The sequence below is a fragment of the Vicugna pacos genome, chromosome X, assembly GCF_048564905.1.
Source record: "Vicugna pacos chromosome X, VicPac4, whole genome shotgun sequence".
NCBI lineage: Eukaryota > Metazoa > Chordata > Mammalia > Artiodactyla > Camelidae > Vicugna > Vicugna pacos.
Window position 1 is genome coordinate 78416075 of NC_133023.1, and position 27085 is coordinate 78443159.

Sequence of the window (27085 nt, forward strand, 5' to 3'; positions counted from 1 at the left end):
CTAAATGAAAGTGAAGAAGGCGGGCATTTGTCTTCATGGCAGGCAGAGTGCGCATGAAGCTCTCCAGCTGCCTGACACTTGCCTAACATGCAACCCATGGGCTGAGTTGAAAGTTTAGCTGCTCATGGCCCCAAGCCCAAATCTTTTTCTTCTTTCCCTTCTCATTCTCTCAAGATGCTCCTCTCTGTTTCCCAAAGTGGCTGAAAGTAACCTGAGAGATCAAGTAAGATGCTGTTGGTGGTGATAGTAGTAGTGGCAGTAGTAGTAGCAGCAGCAGCAGCAAATAATAAGAACACATGGGGAGAAATCAAGAATGGGCTTGGTAGGAGGTGAGGAGGAGGGAGGAATAGGGAAACTAGAAAGTAGCTAGGAATGAGCATGAAGGGCATCCAGAAACCCAGCAGTGAGGCTTTAGCATTTGCAGAGAGGAGGGTGGAAGAACTTCAGTAGTGCAACAGCTGGCTACGACAGCATTCAAGTTGGAGAAAAGTCGGAGGGGTGGGGAAAAGAAGAGAGAACACTCAGATACTTTAATAGAAAGGAAACAAACAAAAAGGAAACTTCCATTTCCCTGTAGAGGAAATTCAAGAATTATGAACATAGATGAGAAACGTTGCTCACACTGTCTTGGTGCCTAATCTCTCTCTCTTAGGCCCGCTAGAAGACCAAAGCCACTCTGATACTCTTGGTACAGTGTAAAGGCTGAAATATGTGTGACTTCCCCCTGCCCGGAGAACATGTGTAGGTTATTAGGAACTGTGACAGACCTGTGGAGAAGATAATTGGAAAAAGAGGATGAATTTCAATTGCATTATTGAAAATGCACTCTGGGGGGCAGTGTGGTAGAGTTTAACAATTAACAAGCTTTTTAGCCAGACGGATGTGCATCTCAATCTTGGCTCTGCCGCTTTACTACATTGTGTGCCTTTGGACAAGTTAACTTCTCTGAGTCTTAATTTTTCTCTCTCCAAAATGCAGATTATAGGTACCTCCTAGGGTTTTTTTTTTTAGTGAGAATTAAATGAGAGAATGTCAGCAAAGCACCTAGCACAATGTCTGGTACATGAACTAGGTGCTCAGTATAGGACAGGTCCTTCCCCCATCTCTTATCACTGCATTCTAGGCACAAACTGGAACTATCTCCTGTTGTGAAAGGATTTGACCCAATAATTCTACTTCTGATATTTTATTACAAGGAACCCCCCCAACCCCGAAGAACAGAAACCATCTTGTGGTCAAGGATGTTAACAGTAAAAAACAAACAAACAAACAAAAGACCAAAGTAAAGCAAAGCAAACAAACAAAAAAACTCAAATGTCTAACAGTGAGAGAATGCTATTTATTAAAAATGATATTCATGAAGACTTCTAATAAAATAGTGAAGTGTTTCCATTATAGTATTACGGTAATAAAATTTATATATATGGTTCTATATACAACTATATTAAATATGTTAAAATATTTATAGAAACAATACTGAAATGAAATATACCAAAATATTAATGATGGTTGCCTGTGGGTGGAGAATTATGAGTAACTTTAAAAAAAATTTCTACCATGCACATAATGACTTTTATACTACCAAAATAAAATTTAGTTTAATTACAGAGTAATTTTTAAAAAAACTTCTTGGAGAATACTACACAACAAGAATGCTCTACAACTACACGCTACAATATAGATGAATTTCACGAGCATAATGTTGAGCAAAGGAAGCCAGTTGCAAAAGAGTACATAGTGCATACTTCAACTTTTAGAAAGTGAAAAATCAAGCAAAACAAATCTGTGCTATCAGTAATCAGGATAGTGGTGACCCTTAGAGGGAGAGCAGATAATAACCTAGGCATCTGGCTCCTTTTGCTCAATATTACATGTGTGAAATTCATTGTGTATGGAGGAGATGGGTAGTAACTGGAAGGGGCACAAGGGAGCTTCTGGGATCCGGTAATGTTCTCTTTCATCATCTGTGTGCTAGGTGTGCTCACTTTGTCAAAATTTATCACCCTAATGAATAGTGTTATACTTTAATAGAAAATACAAAATAGAATGGATGGGTGGATGGATAGATAAATAGATAGATAGATAGATAGATAGATAGATAGATAGATAGATAGACAGACAGATAGATAGAAAGATAGACAATGTACTGAGTGAATGCAAATTATCATCGGTGCCCTCCCTATCTGAAGGAGTCATCTTTAAGAACAAAAAGAAAAGCTTGATTTGGCCACAAGATGGCGGCATTAGTTGCTTGGAAATCAAATTCCAAGATGCTCTTTAGCATATTTTTAAGAGCCAAATATTTGGTGTATTGTCTTAGAAGAAGAGAACTTAGAGATTCTACAGTCCAACTTTCTCTGATTTTCCACGTGAAAGAAATAGAGCCGTATCAGGACGATTTGTCCAAGATCACAGTGCTGGTTAGAACAAGACCTAGATTGAAAACCCAGGTGCCTGGGCTATCAGCTTGCTTTGCCACACTAGAAATGCATAGTTTCAGCTGTGATTCCTTCCTACTATGCTCTGGAATAAGATGTTTGTCAAGAAGTGCCTCTCCTTTTATGACTCCAGAAAATAGAAGTTTCAAATGGAATGAAAAATTCACAACTAGAATTGGCAGTATTGAAAGGCTGCAGTGTGAAATTTCCTTATATGGTTATTTTAAAACATCATATGGCCAAGTCTGCCTGAGCTGTCTTAGGTTTCTACTTCTTTAAATGTGAAGGATAGACCAGACACCCTCTCTGTTTTTTCTTTCTTCTCTACCTCTCTTTGTTTCTTTATTTTCCCTCCCTCCTTCTCTCCCTTCCTTCCTTCCTTTCTCTTATCTGTGTTTGAAACAGAAGAGCCACCAATGCGTCTCAGAACCCAAAACTCAAAATCAAATGCAATGGCTTTCTTGAACAGACCAGACCTCGGCTCTGTGTCAAGATTCATTTGTCATTGTTGAAAAGGACTTGCAAGGGAGAGCCCATGTGGCAGAAGAAAGTGTCAAGCTGAGATGAAAGATTTCTGTTCTTATAACCTGGGCCTTTGGAGAGGCTCCTTGATGAATGAGGACATCAGCAAGCAGAGGAGGAAGACCATCAGCAGACTCCAAGGTATGCACAGAAATCTTTGATAACCTCTAATTGAAAGATGGGCTTCTTATACAGGGGCCAGGTTTATTCAAACAAGAGGATGTGGTGTGCCCCCACAGGGAACATTTGGCCATGTCTGGAGACATTTTTGGTTGTCACACTGGGAGGTGGCTGCTTCTGGATTCTAATGGGTAGAGACCAGGGATGCTGGTGAACTTCCTGAAATACACAGGAGAGCCCCCACAGCAAAGAATTACTCAGCCCCAAATGCCAATAATGCCAAGGTTGAGAAACCCTGCTCTATTAAAATTAGATCCCAGTGAAATAATGTAGCACTTTGGAAAGTCTTTCTGACTTGTCATGCAAGCCAGATACAAAAAAAAAAAAAACAAAACCAAAACAGAATAATACTACCACCACCACCACCACCAAAAAAAACCCCAGAGAAACGCAAATAAATCAGACAATGTATAATTCCAGGATGAGGGCCCTAGAGAAATGATGCAGTTCCATTTGGGATAAATCCATATTTTATAATATAGTTTTGCTTTTTAATTTCTTCTAAGGCCAGAAGCTTTCAAACCAGTTCTTAAAACATTGAGTGCTTGTGTGCACTGGAAGGTCACAGTCCTGGTTCACCAAGGGGACTCCCCAAGGTCTAAGTTAAAAGGTAAGGGAGTCAACCTTAGGCTGACATTTCCTTCTCTGCTCTCTTTCTAAAATGATGACAAAGGAATTTGAATCTGAATCTCCTTTGAAAGAACTGCTAAACATTTCCTGGCATCACTCACATTTTGTATATGAGCAAGATCATTCCTGACACCTCTAAAGAAAACATGATTGTCAGCCTGTCCTGCGGCCCACTGAGTCCAGACTCCAGCTGCTCCCAGTCCTACCCCTAGCCCTGCTTATTGTCACCAACAAGTATAAAGGACACAAGCAGAAAAGCTCATGAGAGGTAAGTTTCAGGTTACCAGAATTCTTGATGGCTGAGAGAAGTGTTCTGGTTTATTTATTTTTCTGGGTAACTTAGGTATAAACAGAAAAGGCATTGTTTTGATTCCTGTGGCTGAAAATCTTTCTAATGTGGGTGTCTCTTTTCTAGGAAGTTAGGGAAGTAAGAGAGCCTAGGGGACGAGGTTGAAGCAGATGTTTCCATGGCCTTAGCCATTGTCTTGCTCATCAGTGACCACTACTCAGGCCTGAAGATGGTAACTGGAATAGAAGAACTTTAGTAAGTAGTCCAGTCCCTCATTTTACAAATGAGGGAACTGAGTTCCAGTGAGGGAAGTGAACTGTTTAAGATCACAGAGATGGAAAGGCTTAGAACCAGCTTCAATGTAAGCATATATTTTCTAAAATTGGGAAGGAAAATAATCTTGCTTAAGTTGAAGGTCCTCACTAGCATAAATAGAAAGCATAAGTTTCCGTTCTTCATCTACTTCTTCTGTAAGTACCAGCCAGAACTCTACTGACAAAGTAAAGGATTGAAGCAATTTTCTGAATCATTTGGACTGAAACCCCATTGCATAGCTATAGCCTTTAAATATATGTGGTGCGGCTATAAAGCAATGTGACCGGTTTCCACAAACCACACAAGAAAACTGGGCACATTATTATATATTCATACTGCATGCTCTGGATTTTCCATGAATACAGGGGACAGGAAATCCAGAAATAACCCCCAAACTTGTTTTGGAGCCAATTTCTACCTCTACCTTCCATAAACCTTTTGCAAAAAGCCACTAAGGAGAAGCAAAATAGACTTAGCCATGCCATCACACTTCTTCTCTTTTCTCTTGTACATATTTATTTCATCATCTCCTGGTGCTAATACCAAGGCAAGTGGCAAAAGTTCAACAGGAAGGGGGAATATAAGGAGATGGCAAATGAAAAATAGTTATGGAGTAAAAGACGCAAATGACAGAACACTGATTGTGATACTTACACTTCAAGGAAAAAAGGATTTGTTGGCTTCTCCCACTACTTATGCCCAATAGCATCGCTACTCAAGGTGTGGTCCAAGGACCAACGGCATTGGCATCAACTGAGAGCTTGTTACAAATGCAAAATCTTAGGTCCTCATGGCACATCTCAAGTTAAACGAGATCCCCAGGTGATTTGTGTGCACAGTAAAGTTTGTGAGGCACTGATGGAGAGTATGGTGAAAGTAACTCTGGATTAAGACTTGGAAAACCAGAGTTCTCTTCCTGCTTCTGCCACTTAACTGGTTTAAAAAATTTATCCAAATCACTTCCCCTTTCTGGGCTTCAATTTTCTCATGCGTATAATGAGGAAATTGAACTAGAAGACTTCTGAGGGTCTTTATGCCTCCAATTTCTAGGATTCTAATTAACAGTGGACAACTGAATTTGGGTGCTTCTTTGGAAATACCTCAACTTCCTTCAGCTCAGCAAAGTTTATGATTGAAAACCCATGTGGTAAGACATGGGCTTCCTCAGTCATTTCCGACTCCTTCTTTCAGTTTGCACCAAACTCCCTGGCCCTTCCAAAAATTCTGAGATGGAATGGTTATGATTATCACCATTCCCAGTTTTTCAGAGTGAGTCCATATGAAGCAACCGGAGAGGACAGCTGTGCTGGTGGTGGGAGGAACGAACCTTTGTGGCCATCCCCTTGGAGCTGAAGCAGACAGAGGTAAATTCTCCGAATAAAGAGAGCTAGGGACAGATTCAGAAGCTGATCCCAGTCCACCTGGCTGTTCTTTCTCACAAAATCACCTAAGAAGTACTAATTTACCCTCAGTGTTTCTTTTTCTTTTTCTGCTCATCCGTCTTCTGTACTAGGTCCAGTTGGCTCTATCTCTACTTATTATTTGGCCATGGGCTTATTTTTTTTTTAATTTCTGTTATTTTATTTTAAACTGAATTATAGTCGATTTACAATGTGCTAATTTTTGGTGTGCAGCATAGTGATTCAGTTACATATATATTCATTTTCATAATCTTTTTCATTATAGGCTATTACAAATTATTGAATATAGTTTCCTGTGCTATACAGTAGGATCTTGTTGTTTATCTATTTTATATTTAGTAGTTAGTATCTACAACTTCCAAACTCCCATTTATCCCTCCCCACCCCCTCTCCCCCTGGTAACCATAGGTGTGTTTTCTGTGTCTGTGAGCCTGTCTCTTGTTTGTAAATAAGTTCATTCGTGTCCTTTTTTAGATTCCACATTAAAGTGAAATCATATGGTATTTTTCTTTCTCTTTCTGACTTACTTCACTTAGTATGACAATCTCCAGGTCCATCCACGTTGCTGCAAATGGCATTACTTTATTCTTTTTATGGCTGAGTAGTATTCCATTGCCTGTATATACCACAACTTTTAACCCAGTCATCTGTTGATGAATATTTAAGTTGCTTCCATGTCTTGGCTATTGTAAACAGTGCTGCCATGAACATTGGGGTGCATGTATCTTTTTGAATTAGAGTTCTCTCTGGATATTTGCCCAGGAGTGGAATTGCTGGATCATATGGTAAGTCAATTTTTAGTTTTTTGAGGAATCTCCATACTTTTTTTGATGATGGCTGCACCAAACTACTTTCCTACCAGCAGTGTAGGAAGGTTCCCTTTTCTCCACATCCTCTCCAGCATTTATCATTTGTGAACTTTTTAATGGTGGCCATTCTGACTAGTGTGAGGTAATACCTCATTGTAGTTTTGATTTGCATTTCTCTGGTAATTAGCAATATTGAGCATTTCTTCATGTGCATGACCTTAGTTTTTAAAATGAGCTAAAATGAGGTGGAAGAGAAGCATCACCACAAAGCCAGGGTTGTGTTCTATAGAAAGCCAGAGATTTGGGTAGTGTGTCTTTGTCCCTCAAACCTGAACTAACCATCTTTAGACCCTAATTAAGTACTTGTTCCAGTAACAATTGCTGCATAATAGACCGTTCTAAGCTGAGTGGTACAAAAACAATTTTATTATGTTCATGGATTCTGTGGTTCAGGAATTTGGGCAGAGCCTCACTGGGTGACTCTTTTGCTCCTTTGGTGTCAGTTGAGGGCACTCAGGGTACTTAGGTAATGGATGAGATGGCTTTCCTTCCATATCTGGTGCCTTGGTGGGAATGGCTGAAAGAGTGTAAAAACAGACTGTAGCCTGGTATGCTACCTGGGCCTTCTCCAGCGTGGCAATCTCAGAGTTATTTAACTTCTTAGGGGGCAACTGACTTCCTCAGAAAGATTATCATAAAAGAACCAAGTGGAGGCTGCATGGCTTTTTATGAACTAACATCAGAAATAATATAGTGTCACTTCTGCTGTTTTGGATTAGTTGAAGCAGTTACAAGGCCACCTTGATTCAAGGAGAGGGAACATAGACTCCACATCTTGATTGGGAGTAGTTTCAATGAATTTGTGGCCATTTTTAAAAACCTCCAGAGTACACAGGAGATTAAATAGCACTAAGCAAACACTCTTTATTCAATCCTGTATTGGACCATGTATGCTGCCAAGGACTCCTTTTTCCCATCTTGCAGGGGACCCATACAAGAGGGCAAGCTTAGAGGATGCTGAGGATGCTCTTTGGTCCTTCTCGCCATGGCCCATACCATATCTTTCATCACTGGATCTTAGGACTAAAAGGAGGAAGTAAGTGAGGCCATAGGAAAAAGCATTCTACCCTTCCCTCTGTCTCTCTCATCACGCCTCTCTTTTTTAAAAGACCTAGATGGCTAAGCCACCCACTCTCTGTCTCCTTTCCCTTGGGCTACACCCTGGTCCTACTCAAATTTCCAAGAGCTGGGGAATGGTGTCTTACTGCACCAGCCCTCTGGGATCAGAAAGCATAAAAAGAGCAAACTATGCGGAAAAGAAGGGCTCCAAGAGAGCCAAAAGAAAGCAAGGGTTTGTTTGCCTTAAGCCAGTTCTATTTATATTTCCTATACTCCACCCTAGCAGGGTGGTCTAATTGTGTGGCTCTGTGGACTCCAGAACTTCATTTTATTCTTGATCCACACCAGAGCTCTTACTCTGAGTGGGAAGAAGGAGTTTCAGTCTCCTACTTCTCTCCCTGCCAAGAATTACTGTGTATGCCACTCCGCTAGTGTGGATCGCTTACTCTGTGCCAGTCACTGGGCCACTTTACACTCATATCGTTTAAGCCTCACAACAGGCCTATGAGCTGTATAATATTTTCCTTGAGTCATAGGTGAGAAAACTCAAGGCTCAGTTGAACTGAAGTAAATTGTTCCAGCTCACACTGTTAGTATAAAGCAGACCTTAGATCACAACCAAGGCAATCTGACCCCAAAGCCTGCAAGTGGCCATCTCTCAGTGTTTCTCTCAACTGAGCAAGAGGGACAGTAGCAGTTACCATAAAGCTATAAGAACACTATATATAGAGTTAATAAGACTCTCACTCAGGGGTTATGTACAACTAACTGGGATAAATAATCAATATCAATAAATAATCAATTGTTTAAGAAAGGCTGAATAATAATAATAATAATAATAATAATAATAATAATAATAATAATAATAGTAACTAACATTTACCAAAAGCACACAATGTGCCAGGAACTAATGAAACATTTTACCAACATTAATTTGTAAATTACTCACAACATCCTGGGCAGTAGATACTCTTATGATCACATTTTATAATTGAGTAAAAGGAAGCATAGAGAAGGTAAGTGACTTGACTGAAGTCTAACGGTACGTAATTGACATAGCAACGATTTACACACCAGCAGCCTGACTCAAGAGTCTGTGGTTTTAACCATTATGCAGTACTACCTCTCTTGATTGTATCTGCCCATGAAAGTTGAAATCATAGAAGTTATTAATCTTTCTAGGAAGATGAATATGTAGCCTACCCTAGAGGTACAGAGTATTAAACATCCAAGAGCTATTTTGGTTAAGGTCTTGCATCACTGAAGAAATTTTTTTTTTGACTAGCTCAATGGCAGGGCTTTGCACATAGTAGATGCTTAATAACCATTTTCATTTCATCACTTTCATGTTAGACTTATTTTATTCAGTTATCCTACTCTAGGAGCTTTAAGATTGTATAAGCCAGAAAGCTAAATAAAAACAAATCTTTTCATTTCTGCTCGAATTTGTTGAACGTCATCAGTGCATGAGACTGTGTGCTAAGCATTTTGGGGAACACAAGATAGAAATCAGATACTGATAGCTTCCCCAAAGTTCTTGGTTTGGGGTGGATCATTATCTGTAAAAGAGACCTCATCTTACTATTTCTTGTGTCTTTGTATCACTACTATTTTCCTCTAGAAAAATTATTTTTCTATATCTGATTACTTAATCCTGGAGCTCTTAGGTTGTCATCAGTCTTGTTTCAGACTCCTATCCCCGCTATTTATTTAGGTATGGTCCCTCACGTGGAGATGTCTCTCTGCTTCACCGTATCTCACCCATCATGCCTGGAGAATTGCAGCTGCCAACCAGCTTATTAGGTGACTGAGCACAAAAACTCAATATGGCTGCATCTTGGCTTTTCTTTCATGTGGTCCCTTCAACAAGTGCTGACCCATCAATTTACCACATCAAGTACATACATCTCTCTGATTTTCCAAGTCATATATATATATATATATATAGCCTCATCCTAAATAATCCACCAACTCTCCTTGCTCCTATGTAAAGATCTTCTGTCAGGCAGACAGGTCCCTGTCCCCAGGAATAATACTATATTCATTCCCACCTCCTTGTTGTTTGTTTTCTGAGTCCTCCCTTCCTCCTGCTACCATTAGTGCTTGTACCAGCCAAGCTAACACTTATGGAATTTTTGTAATAGGCACCCATTATTTCATGTATCAGCTTTGACTTCTCGATAGATATAGTACTATTTTGGTTTATAATAAAAAAAATTTATATATATATATATGGGCTTCATTCCCACTTCTGGCACAGAGCTCCTAAAACTCTTGGAATTTCCTAAGTGATGAAAATAATAAAGGCGTCTTCTGTTATGTTAATGAGGTGACTTTTAGACTCCCACCTAAAGATGGGGGCTGGTTGCCAGGAGAACCAACCAGTGATCAGAGGGTTGGAAATTTTAGCCCCACCCCCTGACCTCTAGGGAGGGGAGAGAGGCTAGAGATTGAATCAACCACCAATATCCAGTGGTTTAATCAATCATGACTATGTAATAAATCCTCCATAAAACCCCAAAATGATGGGTTGGTGAACACGTGGAGATTTGGGAAAGTGGTGCACTTGGAGAGAGAACAGAAGCTCTGCCCTTTCCCTATACCTTGCACTATGCATCTCTTTTATCTGGATGTTCCTGAGTTATACCCTTTTATATTAAACCGGTGATCCAGTAAATAAAATCTTTCACTGAGTTCTGTGAGCTGCTTTAGCAAATTAATTGAACCTAAGGGGGATGGTTGTTGGAACCTCTGATCTAGAGCTGGTTGGTCAGGTGCACAAGTGACAACTTGGACTTGTGATTGCCATCTGAATTGGGGGAGGGGGACAGTCTTGCAAGACTGAGCCCTTAACCTATTCGATCTGATGCTATCTCCAGGTGAGATATCTCTGGGTCAGAGTTGAGCTGAATTGTAAGACACCTTGCTGGTGTCCAAGAATTGCTTGGTGGTGTGGGGGACCCCCTCATACACACTTTAGAATTGCTGACCAAAACACCCTATTAATTGTCGCTGCTCTTTTTCTGTTTTCGTATCCACCTTGATTCTTCCCTGTCCCTTCAAAAACTTTTTATTCTGTGTCCCATCCCCACAGAGCTTAATCAATTTGGGGGCAGTGATGATGAGAGTGACTACTCTTGGCTTGGTTCTGTCTATCTAAACACAGAGATGCAACAGTGGGGAGAGTATTGCTCAGTGGTAGAGCAAATGCTTAGCATGCATAAGGTCCTGGGTTCAATCCTCAGTACCTCCATTAAGACAAATAAATAAGCATAATTACCCCCCCCCCGAAAAAGCAAAACAAAACAAAACAAAACCCCACAGAGATGCAAATATATAAAGCTGTGTTTCTTTCCCTCCTTGATCTACAATCAAAGATACTATTGATTTACTTACTTCTTCTTACTTCTTCAGCCCTATGGTCCTTGTGTGAAATAACAGTGGCTGTCACACTGGAGGACTGAAAGAGTATAGGGCAATGTAAACATAAATCTGGTCCAGGAAGATGGAGTTGACATATTTTTTTCCCATTCCTCCCACCAAATACTGTTAAAAACCCTAGACATTATATATAAGACAACCATGCAAAAATTCTAAAAGGTTGAGTAAAGAATGCAGACTGCTTAGGGACCTCAGGACCTGAAGAATGATACACTGGTCAGTTCCCTGAGTTTTCTTTTTAGCATATATTTCTCAGACTTAAAGCTGAAGAAGCCAGCAACCCAGAAATATCAATGGGTATAGAAAAAAAAGCCCAACAATGAAAGCCTGCTTTCTCTAGGCAAAGGACCAGGAAAGGGACAGCTTAGTAATGTATAAAACATTCATAAAATAATTGTTCTACTCCAGTCAAGCACCACTGAAAAAACCATGACCTCATCCCCACCCCCACCAGCAAAGGCCAAGTGCGTAGTATAGACTGCTGCCTTGCAAGGCTGTCATGAACACCTATAGGATTGGTCAAAGTATAGAGCTGAGACTTTCATCCCCACCAGGCAGTAATGAGCCCTCCTTCCACGATGATGTCAGGGAGACCACCTGGAAGGCCTGGACTTCCATGCCCACAAGCAGTAGCAAGTTGTTCCTTACATTCTCTACTAGTGTGGTATCAGAAGAGACCTAGTGGGAAGTAAAGAAACCATGCCTAACATTATGTCAGTTGAAGCTGCGTGGAGAGCCAGAACTCCCACCCCTGCACAGCAGAAATGAGGAGCACTTCCCTAACTCGGATGTCAACAAAGGCCAAGTGGCAAACTTGAATCCTATGCCCACTAATGAGGTGGCACTCTCTCCTTCCCCAACTGGAATGGTGTCAAATAAAGTCAACTTAAACAGAAAGTTTAAATAAGATTCATAGACTCAGAACATAATATGAAAATGTTCATGTTTTAATTGAAAATTGCTCATCATGACAAGAACCAGGACTAGGTCAAACTGAATGAAAAAAGACAATCAATAGATGCCAACACTGGGAAGATAGAGGTGTTAAGATTATTTGACAAAGATTTTAAAGCAGCAATTATAGAATCACTCTAAAATGTAATTGTGAAGCCTCTCGATTCAAATAATTTTTCAAAAGAAAAGCCTCAGCCAAGAAACAGAAAATCTCAGGAATTAAATAGAAGATATAAAGAAGAACCAAATGGATATTTTGGAATTGAAAAATACAGTAACTGACATAAAAAGCACCATTGCATAGGCTCACGAGCAGAATGTGTTGGATAGAAGAAAGATTCAGTGAACTGGGAAATAGTACAATAGAAATCACCATCTGAACAATGAAGAGAAAAAAGACTGGAGAAAAGAAACTCAGAGACATGTGGGACTATAACAAAAGATCTTAAATTTGTGTCATTGGAGTCCCAGAAGGAAAGGGGAACGAGATCAGGGCCAGAAAGTTACTTTAAAAAATAATGACTGAAACCTTCCTAACCCAAAGTAATCTATGCCAAGATACATTATAATTAAATTAATGAAAACTAGAGAAAGAAAAATATTTGAAAAACAGCCAGAGAAAATGATGCCTTACCTATAGGGGAAAAACAATTAGAATGATATCAAATTTCGTATCAGAAATACTGGAAGCCAGAATGAAGTGGCACAATATTTTTCAGGATCTAAAAGAAAAAGCCTGTTAACCCAGAATCCTATAAATAGCAAAAATATCCTTGAGGAATGAAAGAGAAATGAAAACATTTTCAGATGGAGGAAAATGAAGAGAATGCCACCAGGAGACTTTCCGTAAAAAAAGTGGCTAAAGGAAGTTCTCTAGAAAAAGGAATGCCAAGAAGAAGGAAAGAAAATAATGAAAAATGTGTGTAAATACACTAAACTTTTCTTGTTCCCTAGTGTTTTCTATATTATATTTGATGGTTGAAGCAAAGATTATAACACTTTTTGATGTGCTTTCAAGTGTATGTAGATGAATTAAAGGGAGAAAGGGGAGATAAGTTTTCTATACTTTATATGAACTAGTGTAGTAAGTTATGTATATATAGCATAGAATCTAGAGCAGCCAATAAAAAAGCTATATAAAAAGATATATTCAAAAACACTGTAGATAAATCAAAATGTAAAGGGATTAAACTCTACAATTAAAAGATTAAATTGTCAGAATGGATGGATTGAAAAAAAAAACATGATCCAACTGTATACTGTTACAAGAGACTCACGTTATAGTCAAAGACTATTGAAACACACAACCTGGATGAATCCCCAGAGAACTGTGCTGAGTGGGAAAAAGCCAATCCCAGAGGTTACACACTATATGCTTCATTTATATAACATTCTTGAAATAACAAAATTATAGAAATGGAGAACAGATTAATGATTGCCAGAGGCTGAGTGGGTGGATATATGAAGGAAGTGGATGAGGCTATAAATGAGCACTCATGAGGGATTTTTGCAGTGATGGAACTGTTCTCTATCTTGACTGTATCAATGCCAATATCCTGGTGATGATATTGTACTATAGTTTTGCAAGATGCTACCATTGGGGGAAACTGGGTAATGGTTACATGAGACCTCTCAGTATTTTTTTTTCTTACTACTGCGTATGAAATCTACAGTTATCTCAAAATAAAAAAATAAAATTAAAAAAATCAGAAAGCATAGAAAGAAAATAATTCTGGATGGAAATATACTATGTCTGGGTGATTGTATTATTGCTGAATTTATTTTTCCTTTGGGCTTTAAACGATTTTTGAATTTGTCTACTGCGAACTGCATTATTTGTATATTTTTTGGGGTTATTTGTGCAGGTGCGTGGGGATCATCAAAATGGTTTTTCCTTCCTCCCTCTTCTTCTAACCCCTTCCCTCAAGACTCACAGGTTACTTAAGCAGCCAGCCTACCAGACTCTCATCCCACCCCACATCACCACATCCCTGTCTATTTAGAGCTTGCTATAGAGTCTTTCTTGCACCTACCTGGGATCAAAGCCTGACCTTAAGTATAGGATCTGTGAATGGATTTCAGATTTCAATCTAGGGAAAGGACAAGGATAGAATTTGGAAGATTCACAGAGGGAGCATGAATCCCTTTGTTACTTCCCTGATAAAATACTCAGTACATAGCCTAGGAAATGAGAGGAAGGTTCCTGCTATATGGCTGTGCTTGTTTTTTTCTGTTCTTTTTTTTTTTTTTTTGCACTCACCCACACAGCTTTACAGATGAATCCAGAAATAGGCACCTGGCTCCCTTTTCTCCTCTAGAAATGCTGATTCTTGTCTTCTGAGGAATGAGAGCCTACCTCCTTCCTAAACAATAAATCAAAGCCCTGAAAATCATTTGAAAGACATTTTTGTTTTGCCCTTGATTAATTTATTTCACCTTGTTCTTACTCAATGCTGAAAGCATGGTGTGCTTCAGTTTTAAATGAGAGCTGCTGGCTTGGATTCATGAAGGATCTTTTATGTTACTTTTTTTTTTTGAAGTTAAAAATTTTCCAGCATTTTCTTGTGAAGTTAAATTTTTTCCAGCATTTTCTTGTGAAGCTTCCAAAGACTCAGAAAAGTTGAAAGAATTTTTCAGTGAACATTTATATACCCACCACACCGCCATACAGAGTTCTACAGTTTACATTTTATTGAACTTACTTTATAACACACTTTCCCATCTAAACACCCTATCTATACATTCATCAGTCTGTTGTGTTATTGTTGTAAGGCATTTCAAAATAAGTTACAGACTTTGGTACACTTCTCCCTAAACACTTCAGTATGTGTGTTATTAGCTAGAGTTCAGTAATTTTCTAAGGTTCTTTTCTTTTCTTTTAATGTAAAATTTACATATAACAAATGTAGGAATCCAGTGATACATTGGCTGGGTTTTGACATATACATACAAGTTTATAATCCAAACTTCTGTCCAGATACAGACTAGGATCATCATAAATTTCCCTCATGCTCCTTCCCAGTCATTCCCTGCCCCCAATGCCCTTCAGAGATAACCAGTGTTCTGATATTTTTGTGCCATAGCTTAGTTCTACCTCTCCTAGAATTTCATATGATGGAATCACAAAGTACGTACTCTTTATAAAAGGGTTCTTTCACTCAGCATAATGCATTTATGGGTCATTCTTCTTATGTATCAGAAGTTCATTCCTTTTTATTTCTGAGTAGTATTTCATTGTTTGAGTACACTACAGTTTATCCATTCTTCTATTGATGGACACCTGCCCTGTTTCTATTTTTGTTATTATGCATAAAGTTGCTGTCATTGCTGTTTTTCTGTTAGTAAATGTTTCTCATTTGAGGAAGTACCTTAGGGTATCTCAATTGCAGGAATAAGGGTGGGGAATGTGACGGTCTTTCACACCATGGCCTGGTGAGCATTAGCTTAGTGGTCGGTGCCCCTGTGATGGATTGGGCCCTAGCCTCCTCTCCACCCAGAACAAAGGGATATCTATGCCCCTGGCTACATTTCCTCTCAACTCATAAGTTATTCTGTTGGAGCAGGCCTGACTGTATTAAAAAATTACTTTCAATGTCTGATTTAACCTTCACAAACTCAAATCAGTCAGTTTTTCTCCTTGTCCACAGGCTCCGCCCTGACTCTGGCTTCCACTATATTTGTTGTAGACAGTTGCAGCAGGCTCCTGCAGTTGGGGGTTCCATTTCTGTTCTGGTCATCTGTGATCACAGTCACTGTGTAATAATTCTAATTTAAAAGAATTTTAAGGGGGGAAGGTATAGCTCAGTGGAAGAGTGCGGTGCTTAGCATGCACCAGGTCCTGGGTCCAAGCCCCCATACCTCCATTAAAAATGATAATCACAATAAATGAATAAATAAGCCTAATTACCTACCCCCAAAAAATATAAAAAATAAGAAAAGAAAGTATAGATATAATTTTTAAAACAATTTTTAATTAGCATAAACTAAAATTGACTTGGGAAGAATACAATTCTATGAATTATAACCCACAGTAGAAAAAACTTTATCCTTTAATGCAAAGCGATGCATTATCTATAGCACACTCTTCCAGACTCTCTGACTCAGGCCTGTTCATTGTCTTTGAGCAGTTCTGCAAAGAACATAATTATTTTCTAAATTGAAAATAACTGATAGATATTCAAACTCCAGCTTATCCAGTAGAGTTTTGATTGGCTTCCCTCCTTTCTGTGGAAAAACCAGTTTTGCCTTTATTTGCAGTTCAATCCCTTCATATAAATTTGTGCTTTTTTCACTTTTCCCTTGAACCAGTTATGACATCTGCCTATATCTCTCATATAAGTAAAATAAATCTTTAACACATACTCATTTGTATATTTATTTGAGAGCCATGATTTTACCTTTTTCTGAAAATTATGTATTCTCCCATTTTTTAAATTGAAATATAGTTTACATACCATAAAATTCATCCTTTTAAAGTATACCATACAGAGTTTTCTTTAAAATATATTTTAGTATATTTACAAAATGCAGCAATCATCACTGATTCCAGAACATTTAACATACAATTGAGGTTCATCCAAGTTGTTGCATGTATGAATAGTTCATTTCTTTCTATCACTGAGCAGTATTCCACTGTATTAGATCTTCCCCAGTTCATTTAGCCATCACTTATTGAAGGACATTTGTGCTGTTTCCAGTTTTTGAGCTGCTATAAACATTCCTGTGCAGGGTTTTTTTCATGTCTTGTTATTTAATACTTTATTTCCATTTTATTTTTTAACAGCCCAAATTATTTGTTATTGTTGTTGTTGGATTTTATAATCAATGGTTATTTAGACTTATACATAGATTAATTTCTTTGTTCACTGTGGCAGGTTATACTCTTCAAAGACAGAGACAACCATATCTCCTCTCCTACATGCTCTTTTGCAGTGTGGCCTAGCCACTCCCCCATCAATTGGTAGAGTCTATTATTTCTCCCCTTGAAGCTGAGATTAGCCTTAGTGACTTGTTATCAATAGAATGTGGTTGAAGTAACACTGTCCGACCTCTGAGGCTAGGTCAGAGAAGGCCACACAGATTCCACCTGGTTCTCTTGGAGCGCTCACCCTCTGGACCCTCCTGTGGAGGGGCTGTAGCTAACTCTGGTTTCCACTAAGCAGTCTTTGCGGTATCCCAGTTCACATGCCAGGCATGTGGGTGCAGAAGCCACTAGATGCTTCCAGTCCTCAGCCCTCTGAGTCATCCCTAGCCATTCAAGACTTTCCAGCTGAGGCCCCAGACATCATAAAACAGAGACAAACCACTCTTGCTGCAGATTTCTGTGTGAACGGAAGTTCTCATTTCTCTAGGATAAATACCTAAGGGTGGGATTACTCAGTCATATGGTAAGTGAGTCTTTAACTTTATAAGAAACTATCAAACTGTTTTTGAGATTGGCTGGACAGTTTTGCATTCCCATTAATATATGAGAGTTCCAGTTGCTTGCAATCTTTGCCAGTACTTGAGAGTTTTCATCATTTTTTCTTGTAGCCTTCCTAGTAAGTGTGCAGTGATAGCTCATTGTGGTTTTAATTTGCATTTTCTAATGGAAAATGATATGGAACATTTTTTCTTGTGCTTATTTTCATATCCTTTAGTAAAATGTCTGTTCAAGATTTTTACCAATTAAGGGTTGTCTTGGACTGAAATTTAAAAAAATCAAACCTGATAATATCCCATATGTCCCCTTCTCCCCAACATGACACTTAGCTCTCATTTTCCATTCATCTTTTCTTTCTGATGTGCATTCACTGAGTTTTGACAAATGCATGCACCTCTGGAAATGAAACCCCTATGAAATGATACAACGTAGTCATCATGTCAAAGGGTTCCCTTGTGTCCCTTCCAGTTATTGACTGTCCCCAATCCTCCCCCTGCCAAAGAATCAGTGTTCTGATTTTTTTTCCACCATAGATTTTGCTTGATATAAATGGAATCATACAAAATGTACTTTTTTGTGTAAGACTTTTTTAATTTAACATATTTTTGAAATTCATCCATCTTGAATGTGTCAGTAATTCCTTCCTTTTTATTGCTGAGTAGTAGTTCATTTTATGAATAGGTTACAGTTGGCTAATCCATTCTTCTATTGATGAACACTTGGTCTGTTTCCACTTTGGCCTATTATGAAGAAAGCTACTATGAACGATCATATACAAATCTTTTGCTGGAGATATATTTTAATTTCTCTTGTATAAATTCTTAATAATTGAATTGCTGGATCATTATGTATATATACATATATATAAATTTGTAAGAAACTGACATTTCTTTTTCCAAATATGAAGAAATACTTCTTTCGTCCAGGATGCCTTAGGCATCTCTGACTCATGGGCTTCCCAGGAATAGAAGTACCCTTTGTTGTGGAAATTGTGGAGGTGGAATGATTCCCACCCCCTTCCTGGATCAGAATTGATTCAAGAATATAAGTGCCTCTCCCAGCAGCTCTGCTCTCACAGCTGTCAGCCCTGGTCAGGGAGAGGCGGGGAGCTTTAATTATAATGCTTCTGACAGTTTCTGAGCACAGAGCCCAGTGCCTGCTGCACCAACAGCTGAGCTCAGCCTGAGGCTGCTGTGTTGAAAACTCACCTCTCAGTATCTGGCTCTTCTTCAGTAGGTCTGCTTAATGGTCCAAGAATTTCACGTTCCCACAAGCTCAGTGCTGGTCAGGTGCATGTTGCAGGCACATTCCAGCTTAAGAGGCTTGCATCACTTTCCTCACATTACCACTGGGTTAGCTGCAGTGCACCATACAGCCCAGCACAGCCCAAATCACTTGAGAATGAAGTCTTTAACAAAATCTATGTTCTCAAAATGCATCACACTTGCACATACAACCACTGACAAGGTCTCCTCACGTTTCTCTGGGATCCATTTTTAGGTCTTCTGACTTCTTGCTCCCATGGCTGATGAGAGCAGGGGCACCAAGATGCTCTGGGAGGTAAGATGCTCTTGTTTTTCCCCTTTTAAAAGCTCTTTACTTCCTCCCATAGCACTTCAGCAGTGCCTCTTTTATGACACTAAACACTTTATTCCCTGTATCATCACTGTTTGAAGTCATTTGTTACTTAATATTCTACCTTGTTCCAGAAAGGATTTGAAGTGATTTATAAGAAAAAATCAAGTAAAAATGGATATTGTAAATGAAAAGTGGAATGAAAGAAAAATGAGGATGGGGACATAAAATGGATTCAGGAGCTCTATTTTTGTACATTTTTAGCCCTCCTTATAAATAGTGGGTACCATAAGGAAAGAACTATTTTATATGTCTTTGTATTTCTAACAAGGCCTTGCCCATTCTTTTTTTTTAAATAGGTTTATTGAGATATAATTCATGTACCATAAAAGTCACCCATTTAATTGTAAAATTCAATGGCTTTTAGTATATTCACAGAGTTGTGCAATCATCACCATAATCCATTTTGGATCACCCCATAAAGAAACCCCATACCCATTTGTAACTCTAATTTCCTGCTACCCCCACACCTGGCTACCATTTATCTGTTTTCTGACTCTATGGATTTGCCTAATCTGGATATTTCATATAAATGGACACCTACAGTATGTGGACTTTTGTGTCTGGCTTTCTTCATTTATCATAATATTTTCATAGTTCATCCAAGTTGTTACATGTATCAGTTTTTGTCTTCTTTTTGTGGCTGTATAATACTCCATTGCATGGATATAACACACTTTGTTTATCCATTCATCTGTTGATGGGCATTTAGATTATTTCCACCTTTTTGCTATTATAAATAATGTTGCTATGAATATTTGTATACAAGCTTTTCTGTGCACATATGTTTTCATTTCTCTTGGGTATATACTTAAGAGTGGAATTGCTGAATCATATAGTAACTCTTATGTTTAATCATTTGAAGAATTGCTAGACTGTTTTTCACAGTGACTACACAATTTTATATTCCTATCACCAGTGCATAATGGTTCCAATTTCTCTATATTCTTGCCAATATTTTTCATTATCTGCCTTTATGATTCTTCTATCCTAGTAGGTACGAAGTAGTATCTCATTTGGTTTTGATTTGCATTTCCCTAATAACTAATGACATTAAGCATATTTTCATGTGCTTATTGGCCATTTGTATATCTTATTTGGAGATATGTCTCTCATATCCCTTACTCATTTTTTATTGGGTTATTTATTTCTTTATTTTTGAGTTGTAAGATTTCTTTATATCGCCTACATACAAATCTCTTGTCAGCTGTATGATTTGCCAAATATTTTCTCCTGTTCCATGGGGCTTATTTTCACTTTTTTGATGGTATCATTTGAACCACAAATGTTTTTCATTTTGATGAAATCCAAGGTATCTATTTTTTTGGTCATTTCTGTTTTTGATGTGTATGTAAGAAAGTTTGCCTTAATCCAAGATCAGGGAGATTTCCCAACCCTTTCTTGCATAGATTGAGCATATGCATGTTTATTTACAACAAGAACTACCATTTGTTGAGCACTTGCTCTGAGCTTGACAATATGCCATGCACTGTCAAGAGGGTATTGATGTCAGTAACAGCAACAATAATAGCTAACTTTATTGAGTTTTTATATGAATGATCTCATTTGATCCTCACAACAAATCTCTGAGGTAAATATGAATATATCTATTTTAAAGATAGAGAAACTGAAGATCAGGGACATTATCTGTATGTGATGCTTAGAATTGCTGTAGCCATCTTCCGGCCATGAAATTAGGCATTGATGTCAAACTGTGGGGGACATAATGGAAATATAGAAAGAACTAGCTATTGATAAAATAATTAATTAAAAGCCAAATAAAAACATTAGCCACAACATTAAAAGCTAATATTTATTGAGCACTTAACAACAATTATCTCATATACCAGTTACAATAGTCCTTTGAGGAAAAATATATGATGAGGATCCCACTATGAGGTTCAGAAATGTTAAGTACTGTGACAAACCTTGCTGGTAACTTCCACGTTTTCTTTGCTAATAGAAACTCAATTTTTTCGCCTTCCTTTGGGTAGCCATAATTAGGGGGAGGGGGCTGAACTCTTTCCTATCCAGAGGAAGTGGATCATGATTAATTGAAGCCATTTGGTGGTCTCTTTCCCCTTGTCAGTAATAGGTTTCTGCATGGAAATGGGACTAATCCTGGCCAATGGGACCTGGACGGAAGTCTGCAGAGGGACTTCTAGGAAAGAGTTTCATTGAGAATGAAAAGAGCAGGGTCTTCCACTTCTTCTTTGTCTTTTCCTCATTGCACGCCCTCAACACCTAATACAGAGCCTGGTGCATAGCAAAAACTCAGGAAATATTTCATGGAATAAAATATCTTGAGTATACTGTTGTGTAGGCCAGTTTTTTGTCTTCTTTCACTTTGATCCATACAAGGATATTTTAGACCAGTAATGATTCCTGGGACTGGCTATAGATGAGCAAGTACTTTCTGGAAGTTGTTTCCTAGGATTTAAACTAGGCCAGTGACCACAGACATCACTCAAGCTCTTCTAAACTTCTGGAAAAACTGCATAAGGATTCACATTCCCTTTGTTGTGCAGAATGAGAAAAACACAATGTTTTGCTTGGTTTAAGCAAAATTTATAGGTAACAACTTTCACTTGCCAAACTTTCTCACAATTGGAGATGATAGGTTACATCTTATATTTTTAAAATGAATTTTAAATTATATAAATAATATATAAATGATTAAGCCTTACTTCCTTAACATCACTACTTTATACAAATTATTTTTATTTTGCCTGAAGTATATTCTCAATAATTCTTTCTGAGGGTTTCTGAGGGTGGTAAGTTTCCTGAGTTCGTATATGTCCAAAACAACTTTTTTTCTCCCTCCCACTCATATAATAGTTTGGCTTAGTATTAAATTGAGGTCCAAAATTATTTTCACTCAACAGTTTGAAGATACTGCTCCACTGCTTTCCTGCATCTTATGTTGCTAATGGAAAAAGTCTGATGTCAAAACTTATTCTTGTTCCATTGTAAGTGATCTTTATTTTATCTTTGAAACATTTTAGAATTTTCATGCTATCCTTGATGCTCTAAAATTTCACTGTGCTGTGTCTAGGTTTAGGGTTTTTTTTTTAATTACTATTCTTTTTTTTTAAATAGGTCATCCTTCTTGGCATTTACAGGGACCTTTCAATCTGAGGACTTGAGAGTTTTTTTCTCTGCTTGTTTGTTTTGCCATTTATTCCTCAAATACTGATTCCCATCCATTTTCTCCATTTTTACTCAATGAAACTCCCTTTAGACAACCATGGGAATTTCTTGACTTGTCTATCTTTCATGCCTCTCACTTTTTCTTTACTACTTTCTATCCCTCTATCCTTTATACAATGCTCTGGGAGAATGCCTCAGCCCAGTTTTCCAGCTCACTGACTTAATGTTTGTATCCATTACAAATCTTAGTTCAGTCCATCTATTGACATTTTAACTTTACCTATATTTTTATTTAAATGAAAAAAATTTCATATTTACCTAGTATTGTTCCATAATTACTTGTTCTTTCATAGATGTGACATCTTTTCTTATTATTCTGAGCTTATTATTTTATATTCATATTCTGAGGACTATTTACTTATCTAATGAATATCCTTTCATTTGTTGAGTTTATTGTCTGTATTTCATGGCATTTCTTTGTTTAAATATTTGATGGTTCTCTTATATGCTTCTCTCTGTAGTTGAGACTTTTTTAGACTGTCTGCCTCTTCTGTTTATGCAGCCTGTTTCAGAAAATAGAAGGAATATGTGTAGCTGCTGTTTTCAATCAGAGTGCGTGAAATGGAGAACATGCCATAAGAAGGGTACCTTGATGAATCTCTGTGCTTCTCTATTTCTTGTTAATACTCTCATCTGTTTGGCCATAGTCCATCACCCAAGATACCAGACTATTTCATCGTCTTAAGCTCCCATACTCATTGCTTTTACTTGAAGACAGATTCCTCTGTTATTGCCTACTGGTCCATATGGTGGGAAAAGGAATGGAGAAGAGTTGAGTTTTCTTGCTTTTCTTCCTGTGATACTGAATAGTTGCCTCTAAGACCACTTCTTGTCATAGTTTTTACCTCTTGGTGTGGAGAACTCCTGAGGTAATTTCACCATTTATAAGGATACTCTCCCATGCTCTCCATGTGTGTCCTGGGCTATGGTTTCCTTCTTTTATCAGAACCCATCTACTTTCCATTTTGTCAAGGATTCTTCTCAGTTTTTGGCCCACCAAGAGTGATTTCAAGCATGACTATGTAGTGACTCATTTTTCTGTTGTATCAGGTAGAAAAGAGCAAGTGAAGAAATTGTAAATAGCAGTGGCTCAAGGAAGGTATAAACTTACTTTTCTATTATGTAAATAAAGTTTGTAAGGAAGTTTCCCAGGACTGATATGGTTGCTCCATGATCACCAGTTTCCAGTCTATTTTGTTCTGCCATTCTCAATACCTTGCTTCCACTTCCTGTTGCAAGATGGTTGCTTGAATACAAATCATGTCATTCACACTTCAGCCAGTAGGAAGGAGAAAAGAGCAAAACAATGTGTGTGGTCCCTCCCTCTATGGATACTTCCCATAAATTGTACATGATACTTCTATATTCTGGGAGTCTGGTAAATGTAGTTTTATACATATTGTGCAAGCTATTAGGAACTTTCATATGATATTTCATTCATTTCTCAAAACAACTTCTATGTTATCCCTGTTTGATAGGTGAACTCCACTAATTTGCTCAGGGTCATGAAACTAATAAGCTCAGATCTGACTCCAAAGTCTACCTAATTAGGTTCTTTCCACTATACCAGTGGTTCTCAATCTTAGCTATACATTAGAATCACCAGGGTAGCTGTAAAGACTACTAATGCTTGGGAACCATACCAGGTGAGTTAAATCTTAGTCAAGAGTATTTTGTAAAAGCTCCCCATTTGATTCTATTGTAAAGCTACAATTGAGCACTACTGCACTTTCTAACTTGTTTCTTTTTTTGCCTATATATGCTGTAAGTCCTTCCGCCCAATATTTTCCTGATTGCCTGATTGCTAACACTCTGCTTAAGTTTTTACTTGTCTGTGTATTTTTTTAAATATTTTAAAGAAATACAGAAAATTACTTTAGTTCATATATGCTTCAGATTTTTAAAAAACCATTCAGAAATATATAAGACATGCAAACTGTACAGATTCTGAAAATTGATCTATGTAATCAATCATATAACAGATTACAGAAGAAAAATCACATGATCAAATCAATACATACAGAAAAAGCATTTGAAAAAATTCAACAGCCATTCATGATTTAAAAAAAAACACCTCAGAAAACTCTAGAAATATAGGAACTTGCTCAACTTGATACATTACATCTACCAACCAACCAACCAGCCAACAAAAATCCTTATAGTTAATATCACACTTAATAGTGAACGGCTAAATGCTTTCCAACTAAGATCAGGAACAAGTCAAGGATGTTTATTCTCACCACAGCTATTCAGTGTAGAACTAGAAGTTTTGCCCAGAGCAATAAAGCAAAACATGGAATTAAAAGGCATTCTGATAGAAAAGGAATAAAATCTCTGTTTGCAGATGACATGATGATCTATGTAGACAATCCCATGATAATTAAAAAAACACTTCTGGAACCAGCAAAATTTTAAATACAATACTATTTACAATCCTGAAAAATATTTAGGTATAACTTCAACAAAATATGTACAGGACATGTGTGCTGGAAATAACTAAACACTGAGGAAAGAAATCACAGAAGATTTAAATAAATGGAGAGACATACCATACACATGGATTAGACACTCAATATAGTAAACATGTCAATTCTCTTCAAATTGGTATATGGGTTTAACACAATCCCTATCAAAAATCTCAGCAGGAACTTTCATAGATACAGGCAAGATTATTGTAAAATTTGTATGTAAAGGTAAAGGACTTAGAATAACCAAACAATTTTGAAAAAGAATAAGAGGTGAAGAATCAAGACTTTTCTTTTATAGCTATGGTACTCAAGACTGTTTGATATTGGAGGAAGGATAGACACATAAATCCGTGGGCTAGACTAGAGAACACAGAAGTAGACTTACAAAAATATACTCAATTGACTTAAAAAAAACTTTTTACTGAAGTAAAATTTACAGTGTTGTGTTAGTTTCAGGTGTACAGCAAAGTGATTCAGTTACATATATATATTATATATATATATATATATATATATATATATATATATATATATTCTTTTTTTTGGATTCTTTTCTGTTATACATTACTACAAGATGTTGAAAATAGTTCCCTGTGCTGTACAGTAGGTCCTTGTTTTGATCTATTTTGTATACAGTAATGTGTATCTGTTAATCCCAAACTCCTAATTTATCCCTACCCCCTTCCCCCTTTGGTAACCATAAGTTTTTTTTCTATGTCTGTGGGTCTATATCTGTTTTGTAAATAAGTTCATTTGTATCTTTTTTTTTAGATTCCACATATAAGTGATATCATATGATATTTGTCTTTGTCTGCCTTACTTCAGTTAATATGATAATCACTAGGTCCATCCATGTTGCTGCAAATGACATTATTTCATTCTTTTATGGCTGAGTAATATTCCATTATATATATAAATGTCAATGGACGTTTATTATTATATATATAAATGACAGTGGCCATTTAGGTTGCTTCCATTTCTTGGCTATTATAAATTGTGCTGCTATCAACATTGGAGTGAATGTATCTTTTCAAATTAGAGTTTTCTCCAGATATATGCCCAGGAGGGGGATTGCAGGATTATTTGGTAACTCTATTTTCAGTTTTTTAAAGAAACCTGCATACTGTTCTCCACAGTGGCTGCACCAACGTACAGTCACACCAGCAGTGTAGGAGGGTTCCTTTTTCTTCATGCCCTCTCCAGCATTTATTACTTGTAAACATTTTAATGATGGCCATTCTGATTGGTGTGAGGTGATACCTCATTGTAGTTCTGATTTGCATTTCTCTAATAATTAGTAATATTGAGCATCTTTTCATGTGCCTGATGGCCATCTAGATGTTTTCTTTGGAGAAATGTCTATTTAGGTCTTCTGCCTATTTTTTTTATTGAGTTGTTTGTTTTTTGATATTAAGCTATATGAGCAGTTTGTATATTTTGGAAATTAACCCCTTGTTGTCCACATTGTTTACAAACATTTTCTCCCATTTTGTAGGTTGCCTTTTTGTTTTGTTCATGGTTTCCTTTGCTGTGCAAAAGCTTTTAGGTCTTATTTGTTGATTTTTGTTTTTGTTTCTATTACTCTAGGAGATGGATCAAAAAAATATTGTTTCAATTTATGTCGAAGGGTGTTCTGTGTATATTTTCCTCTAGGAGTTTTATAGTATCTGGTCTTACATTTAGGTTTTTAATTCATTTAGAGTTTACTTTTGTATGTGGACTTAGAGATTGTTCTACTTTCTTTCTTTTATATGTAGCTGTTCAGTTTTCCCAGCACCACTTATTGAAAAGACTGTCTTTTCTCCTTTTGCCTCCTTTGTCATGGATTAATTGACCATAGATGTGTGGGTTTATTTCTTGGCTCTCTATTCGGTTCCATTTGATCTATATGTCTGGTTTTGTGTCAGTACCATGCTGTTTTGATTACTGTAGATTTGTAGTATAATATGAAGTCAGAGAGTGTGATTCCTCCAGCTCGATTCTTTTTTCTCAAGATTGCTTTGGATATTCAGGATCTTTTGTGAAGTTGACATTGAGAAATTTCAAAGAAAAGAAATTGAAGATGACACAAACAAATGGAAAGATATACTGTGTTCTTGGATTGGAAGAATCAATATTGTTAAAATGACCAAACTACCCCTTTGCTCATTTTTTTCTATTGAAGTTTTGCCTTTTTCTTATTGATATGATATATATATATATATATATATATATATATATATATATATATAT

The 27085-nt window shown here is 37.3% G+C and overlaps 1 protein-coding gene across 1 annotated transcript in view; it reads left to right on the top strand.

Moving 5' to 3' along the window:
• Positions 1-2866: 2866 nt before the first annotated feature.
• DCX (doublecortin) overlaps positions 2867-27085 on the top strand; it is a 127380-nt gene continuing 103161 nt past the window's right edge. Inside the window, exons 1-4 of the mRNA XM_072956072.1 lie at positions 2867-3101; positions 3647-3750; positions 5635-5738; positions 7589-7700. Of these exons, the coding sequence (XP_072812173.1) occupies positions 5654-5738; positions 7589-7700 (197 nt within the window). The 5' untranslated portion in view covers positions 2867-3101; positions 3647-3750; positions 5635-5653. The remainder of the gene's footprint in view (positions 3102-3646; positions 3751-5634; positions 5739-7588; positions 7701-27085) is intronic.